The sequence below is a fragment of the Pteropus vampyrus genome, unplaced genomic scaffold, assembly GCF_000151845.1.
Source record: "Pteropus vampyrus isolate Shadow unplaced genomic scaffold, Pvam_2.0 Scaffold211, whole genome shotgun sequence".
Taxonomy (NCBI): Eukaryota; Metazoa; Chordata; class Mammalia; order Chiroptera; family Pteropodidae; genus Pteropus; species Pteropus vampyrus.
In genome coordinates this window covers 837613-845290 of record NW_011888992.1, presented here as the reverse complement: position 1 = coordinate 845290, position 7678 = coordinate 837613, and the positions used below count along the sequence as shown (strand labels likewise).

Below are 7678 nucleotides of genomic sequence, written 5' to 3'. Positions count from 1 at the left end.
CGAGGCGTTGGGGCGATGCTCAGTTCTTTCGCTGACACCGTGAAGGACGAACGCTCAGAACCGCCACGGCCACCTCACCCGCACACGGCACAAAGCGCAGGAACGAACCCAGAGTGTTGGCCGGAGCTGCCGCTGTCCCGGGCACTCAGACAGCCGGGACGCCCCGCCATGGGTGACAGGCCTGCCAGCAGCCCGCCCCGGAGTGACTCGGAGGACACTGCGGGGCCCCTCCTGCTCACTGCGTGCTGCTCACAACCTGTGACCTGCCAGCTTGTTCCATCACCCGAGCAGCCTGGTCCCGAGCTGCTGCCGTTCGCAGAAGCGCAGAGACCAGTTCTGGGACCCTCAGGGCTGGGCCCAGACCGAGCCCTTCAATTCTGCGTGCACAAGGCGGCCCGCTGGACCCCGCATCCCCCACACCCCGTGGCGGCTGGACCCTGTGTCCCCCACACCCCACAGCCCCTGGGAGAGCCCATGACACCATGTGTGCACACACGCACGACACACGCGTGCTCATGTCTGGTTGGTTTTACTTTTCCGACTGAGGCAAGGGGCCGTGAACCAGAGTGACCGCGAGCCCACCGGCTGCCCTCGCTCTGTGCTGCAAGTCTCACCGCCAACAGCTTATGGCTGGGGCTCCCAGGTCCCTGCGACCAGCTCTGGGGACACCATGAGGGGACTGGAGGGCGAGCAGACTGCAAGCAACGCTGCCTGTGTGCGCGTGGGCACGGGTGCCCCGGGCACATGAGTACACGTGTCTGTGGCCGATTTCCTCTGCCACCAACCGAGCACGGTTTTAATTTGGCTCCAGTGAGACCTGTGAAGTGCTCAGAACCTGCGCGGAGCAAGCTCATGCGGGCGCTGGCCACCGCGGGGCCGCCAAGGGCTGGTGAGGACTTCCTGACCAGAAAGTGCACAGACGTGCACGCGCGTGTGCACACATGCTCCCACTGGCACAGCCCTTGGCCGGAAACTCTGGGGCCTTCGCGCACGAGGCGGCTCACATTCCCAGCCCTGGGTGCGCCAGCTGTCAGCTTTGAGGGCGTCTCGCCGCTGCCCCATTCGTGAAGGGTGCGAAGTAGAGATAGCAGCAAATATCTGGTTTGGAGTGAGCTAGAATCTTCCGGCTGCTAACACGGTAGTGGAGCCGACAGGGGGGCCGCAGACCTCTGGCGTCTCAGTCCCAGCCGCTGTGCGTCCCCCCCAACCCCCGTCCAGTGCCTGTGGCCCGTCCATGCCCTGTCCCGACGCGTGCGCCTGCAGGACCCGTGCCCATGGGTTTGCCGATTTGCCCGTGAGGTGACACGGAGCTTCTCCGACACGTGTGCTCACCCCGATTCCATGTGTGCTCACTAAACCCCAGCCACGTGTCGTGTGCTGGGCGCTGTGCTGGACACGCTGCCCAAGGCCGTGGGCAGCACAGGCTGCTCTTTGCCCTCCGGGACCTTCCAGCTGCGGGGGCAGAGGTTAACTGCACGTCCGCACACAGAGGCAAACCTGTGCAGTGACAGCAGCCCGCACGCCACAGAGCTGGCTCGCGGACCCGGAGCTGCCCGTCAGACCCGGGCCTGGCTGCCCGGGGCTGACTTGTCCCTGCCGTCTGGCTCTGGCCGGTCAGCGAGACCCCCGTGAGAATCTGTCCGCACCGCATGGTCCACAAACCGACCAGGGCGGAAGCACCGCCCCGCGCCCGACTTGGTGTGAGATGTTTCTCATTAGGAATTATGTTGCATTTCTGTTGAAATGATAATTTGTATCTCTTTGAGATTTTTCACAAACATGATAACCAATTTCGCATGTATCTTAAACATTCTTCCTGATTACAAAGTGAAAAACAGCGCGGGGCGTGTGTGGACAGTGATGAAGTGTCAGGAGCTGTCCAGCTGCATGCATTCCACGGCTGCCGCAGACACCACGCTGATAAAGAAAAAGGGCCCAGAAAATCGATGCGCCCTGAGCTGGAGCAGCTGCTAAACACACAGAAAACATCTCCATCCAACGGGCTGTGCTCCGTGGAAACTCCCAGGCCGGCCGGGACAGCCAAGGAGAATTTAATCTCTCCAAATCCTCACCAGGGCACTCCATCCTGCCGCCTGACAGCCACACTTATAATTAATTATACAATTTCGATGGGAATATCGACTAAACAAAGCTATAAATCATAGAAAAAGTCAATAGGCATGGACACGTTCAATCATGTCCCGGCCAGTGATTACTACTCTTAAAACACAATGATTATTTTCAGAAGCCAGCTCGAATTAAATTTCTGTCAGGCGGGTACAAGCCCGGTGGTTGATGGAGGGTGCCATGGGTCTGGGGGCCGCGTCCGGGCGGGCACACCCGTCCTGCAGGTGGCGGCTTGTTCCAGTGGCCGCGGTGACGCATGTGTCACCGTGAAGGCGGGGTGGTCTCAGACCACTCATCTTGACCCCGGGTAGGCCAGACAACCCGTGTCCGGAGTGTGACTGACGTGCAGGCTGACCCCTCGACGTGCCGCGGGGCCTGTGCTGGGGTCCAGTGTGAGCCTACGGGGTCCTGGAGCGGCTGCCGCCACACGCGCTGCCATGGGGGCACGGCAGGGCCGTCCACGGTGTCCTCTGCCCGAGACTTCCGAATCGCCACAGTGGGCGCGTGGGAATCTGCTCCCTCCCTCAGCTGCATCTTTTCCACCTGAGAATCGAATTCCGTTCTCCTGAACATGCAAACTAACCTTCCTCAGTCAGAGAAAAACAATTTCCTAAGTAAATAAATGCAGAAACGAGGACCATTACTTCCGACAGTGACGGCGCTGGTCATTTTCCGTGGTCGTCACGCGCCCTCTGTCTAAACGCCGACTTTGGGCCCATGCACGGCCTCGCTCCCCATTCCGAGAACGGGGCCTCCTGCCCTTGGACACACTGCCACTCAAGCCCGCCTCCCCCTCGGCCGGCGGAGCCTCCTTGCTCTTTCCAGAGTGTTCTGGCCCCTCGGCTGCCCCAGCCCACCCGCCACGTCCACTGTCCTGTCCTCCTCCCAGGGTGCCTCTGCTGCTTCTCACCTGTGGCCTCACAGTCCCCAGCTGTGAGGCGACACCTGTGTGCTGGGGGCCCTCAGGCCCACCCCTGCCAGCCCCTCCCAGCTCAGACGGCCGACCGGCTGCCCAAGCACAGGACGGGACAGGACGGCCCGGCAGGTCTCTGGGCCTCGCCCCTGCGGCACAGCCTCTCGCGTCCTGTGCTCGAAACTGCCCTGGGGCATCTTCCTCTGCCCCAGTGCCCAGGCCCTGCTGGGTGTGAGCGCTGCGGGGTCACAGGCAGGTGCTGGGGAGCAGGTGGGCTCAGGGTGTTTGCCGGGCCTGGGGAGGAGGGCAGGGCTCCCGCCTCATCCTCGGCCAGCGGGCAAATTGGGCAGGTGACAAGTCCTTGGCCGGGCCCTAGGCTGGGGTGGACCGAGGGGCAGGGGCCAGAGACTCTGGGTCCAGGAGCTGCCTGGCGTGACAGGTGAGGGAGGCCTGGTGGCAGAGCCCGCGGCAAGATGCTGCTCGACTTCTGGCAGTGACCGCAGTGACCACAGTGACCGCAGGGCAGGGCCCGGCGGCCCCCAGGCGCGTGGCCGGGACTCACCGCAGTGCTGCCTTCTCGGAACACGCCCTGGTCGGGGTAGTCGAAGAGCTTCTTCTCCAGCTGCAGCATGACCTGCGGGCAACAGGGCCGTGGGCGTGGGGCGGAGCGGACACCGGCAGCTCACACATGGGCCCGTGTCCTGCGCACGTCCCCACCCGCCTGTCCCCTCCCGCGTGTCCCCGCCCCCTGCCGCGTGTCCCCGCCCCCTGCCGCGTGTCCCTGCCGCGCGTCCCCACCGCGTGCCGTCCTCACCCTCCGGTCGTTGTCCGACTCGCGGAAGATCAGCTTCACGACCTCGTTGGTGTCGGCGGCTCGGACGGTCTGCATCGTGGCCTTCGTGCAGAGCGTCTGGGGAAAGGCGGGAGGGACTCAGTTGCGGGAGGGTCCCCGCCGGCCCTCCCCTCACCCGTCTGCACTCCCCGCTGAGGGCGTCAGAGCCGGCCCTGGGGGCGGGGGTCACATCCGGGCTCATGGGCTGCAAGCTGACCCGTGAGGCCCAAAGGCAGGCCCGGCCCGGGCTAGTGTCTGGACAAGGGGTCCTGGCCCCGTCCACCTGGGCCGCCCTGGCTCTGGTTGGGCTCTGACCCAGGGAGGTTGAGGAGCGTCTACTGAGAACAGCTGAGTGCAGGAGGGGAGGGACAGCAAAGTCACAACCTGTCTCATGGTGTCTCCGCCCCATGGATGGGCTGACGGTGGCCCAGGGTACACAGAAGGTGACAAAGGGCTGGGGCAGCCTGAGGAGCAGAGAGGCCACACTGGGTTCAGGGCACCAGCCACCTGAGGGAGGGGGCAACCTGCTGGGCAGTGGGGGGACAGGGAAGAGGGTGCTCTGTCCCCGCCTGAGGGACACGCAGCACAGCCGTGGTGCTGTCAGGCTGGGGTTCATAAGATCGGGCCACCACAGACTGTCTAAAAACCAAGTTAAAAGCAGGCTAGTTTACAAAATCCTCTGTTCTTAGCCCAGTGGTAGGCGGTGGGGGGGCGTGCAGACCACACTCGGCCACCAGCCCTTCCCCCAGGAGCCTTGATGTGGCTTGGAGCACGACATAGCGATGGGCGGGGACAGGGCAGGCGGAGATGGAGGCTCCAGAGGGGCCGTCACACGCTCCAGCTCCCAGTGCTGACGGGTGGGGACGGCCGCTCTCCTGATGAGATGTCACCGCAGCCCCTTTACCACAGAGGGGCTGCTGGGTCTGACCAGGAGGCCGCCACGGGACTGCGGCTCGCATGGAAACTACGCCTCAGTGAAGCTGCTTTTTAAAAAAGGGGCTAGACGGTGCTCACTCAGAAAGAGACAGCAACAACAGAACCACCAATTCCGACTGTTTGCAAAGCCTCCCTCCCCGGAAGGGCCCGGTGCACCTTCCATGGGGTACGGTGGGGGGAAGGGCTCAGGGGTGGGCAGAAGGACAGGCCAGGGGCTCCGAGCAGAACCTGGATCGGCGCATCTCCTGCTGCAGGCCCCTCGGAGGCTGGGGATGCAGACCCCCCGGGGTTGTGGGGGGATGAGGGACGTGCACCGGCCAGCACGGGGCGGGAGCTGGCCTTGGCCCCAAACGCACTGCAGCACGGCCCCTTCGCAGCTCAGCAGGTCAGCCCCCAAAGTGGCTTTTGGACTCATGTGTCACAAATCAGTCTGGCAGCCTTCAATTGCAAGGATTAGAGCAAGCAGGGGTTCGATGCGAGGGCCACCCTGCCCCCTGCTTCCTGAGGTCAGCCCCATCCAGATGCTAATGAGCTTAAGGGGCTTAGGCAACTCCCTGAATGGGGCAGGCCATCGGCCATTGAGGCCACCCCGGGAAGCGATTCAGTGAATTCAAGGGTCTTCCTCCAAAGGCATCTGCTGGAAACTTTTTAAAAAGTTGCTTTATCTGGCCACTCCGGGTGTTCGCAGGGGACAAGCAGGGGACAAACATCAGACCCGGCACACAGGGGCTGCCCCAGCCTTGGCCCCGGTCCACCCGCCTGCTCCCTGCACAGTGGGTTCTGAAGAGGTGACGAGGCCGCCCCACAGCCCCGCGCCCCCCCGCCCCGGCCCATGGTCGCCCCGAGCCCACTCACGGGGAGACAGCAGGCCACCTCTCCACCCGCCGCCCAAGGGAGGGGCTCTCTGCTGAAAGGAGAAAAAAGGACCCAAAATGCCACTTCAGATCAGCAGCGGCAGCGGCGTGCGGGGCGCAGGGGGGACACGGAGGGTCAGCGCGCCTCCGCCTCGGCTTCCCTCTCCCGGAAAAACACGGGAAGTGGGGTGTCTGCTGCAAGCGCACTTAGAATTTAAACATTCGGGGGGACGCGTGCTGTGCGCGCAGCCCCGTGTGGACTCTGCGCTCCCCTCTCCACCGCATTCGGGGGGGGGGCCCCACGTGCCAGCCGGCAGGAGTCTCCGGGCCCCCTTCGGGCTCAGCAGCAGCCACTGGGGCCAGGCCAAGCCCGGGCCATATGCAGGCTCCAGACGCTGTTCTCAGCACAGGGAGGGGTCCGGGAGGCGCAGGGGCCCAGCGGGGGTCCGTGACACCCACCCCGGAGCCTCACCTCTGGCTGTGGGAGGGTTACCGAGGCTGGCACACGTCCTCTCTGCTAATGCCCCCGGTCACCCCGGAGGCCGACGCGTCCTGCTCTGTGCCCCTGACGCAGCCGAGGCATCTGTTATTTGTGGGGCCGGGAACCCCCTCCTGTAATGGGAGCTCGCGTACCAGGGATGGTCCTGGGCCCGGGCCCCTTGTGGCCGGTCCGCACGGCTTGCCCTCCACAAGCATTCCGAGGAGCACGCCTGAAGGGGACAGGCCCCCTGGCCCAGTGTGACAAGTGGGCAAAGCCACCTGACTGGCATCAAAAGGCCCCGGAAGACGCTGCTGCCCCTCCTGGGGACGCACGCACGTCCCTCACGGGGGTCCCGACCTTGGCCGCTGGCTGCAGCGCATCTGCCCCAAATCAGGCACGTGGCCCTGGGGGACACCGCACCCCGAGGGGTGCCTTCAGGAGCTGAGCAGCCACTGTGTCAGCATCGCCATCACTCGTCGTGGCTGCACGAAGAGGTGGGGACGAGGTTTCGCCCTGACCCGGTGATGGAAAGCCATCGGGCCAGGCGTCTGCAGACGGTTTTAGGCCCAGGGAGGGCCTGGGCCTGGGACGGTGACGACCACTGCCCCTCCTGAGCCTGCGCCGTGCGGGGAGCGGGAGGCCGGCCGTCAGGCACACGCACCACAGGCAGCCGAGACGGGGCGCGTTCTAGCACGTTTTTATCGCTAACAGATTAGACTTTCCCCATTTCTCAAGCTGAGACCTGGAGAGACTAACACGTGACACTCACTCCTGCCGGGACACCCTGGGGAATATTACGTCGCGGGGCCGCGTCCCTGTCTCTGGGGCGGCGAGGGCCCTGAGGTGGCGAGGGTGCTGCCCCCCGGCTTGCTGCAGGTGTGTCTGCGGGGCGCCCGGCTTCCCCTGCGGCCGGGCCGCTGCTGGGCAGTGGGTGGGCCTGAGGACACAGCTCGCCGCCCCTCACGCCCTCCAAGCGTGACATGCTTCCTGGCTTTCATCCCGCTGACGACTTCACGCAGAGGAACATGCAGACCCTGGCAGCATGAAATCGGACACAAAGGCCAGGGGACAAAGGGCGCGAGAGCGGCCAGGCCGGGCCCCTCCACATCACGAGCAGACCCTGCCTCCTGAGAAGCTTGTGAAGAAACGGGCCTTAAAAGCCATGTCCGCGTCCAACCCGGGAGCAGGGAGACCTCAGCGGCTGCTGCGAAGGGCTGAGGGCCCAGAGGCACGACGTCACAGGGAGGGAGCGGGGGGAGGGCCGTGTCAGCCGCGGAGGCGCAGTCTTCCTCTCCGTTCGTTGTGCATTGTCCACTGTTGGCCCAGAACAACTCGCCACAAAGACCCCTTCATGCCCTGCCCGGCCGCTCCCGCCTCCCCTGCGGCTCAGCCCACGCGGGAGCTCGGCCCACCCCTCGGGAGGGACGTGCGCGGCCTTCAGACTCCCGTCCGGCAGGTGTGCGATGCGCAGGGCGCGGCCCAGGGGCCGCTCCCCAGGCTGGCATTCTGCCCGCCCAGCTGCGGGACCTGCCCCA

General features: G+C 64.9%; 1 protein-coding gene across 1 annotated transcript in view; it reads right to left on the bottom strand.

The window, feature by feature from the left end:
• INPP5A (inositol polyphosphate-5-phosphatase A) overlaps window positions 1-7678 on the bottom strand; it is a 37393-nt gene that overhangs the window by 14996 nt on the left and 14719 nt on the right. Inside the window, exons 3-4 of the mRNA XM_023538046.1 lie at window positions 3855-3950; window positions 3603-3674 (exon numbers count right to left, since the gene is read on the bottom strand). Of these exons, the coding sequence (XP_023393814.1) occupies window positions 3603-3674; window positions 3855-3950 (168 nt within the window). The remainder of the gene's footprint in view (window positions 1-3602; window positions 3675-3854; window positions 3951-7678) is intronic.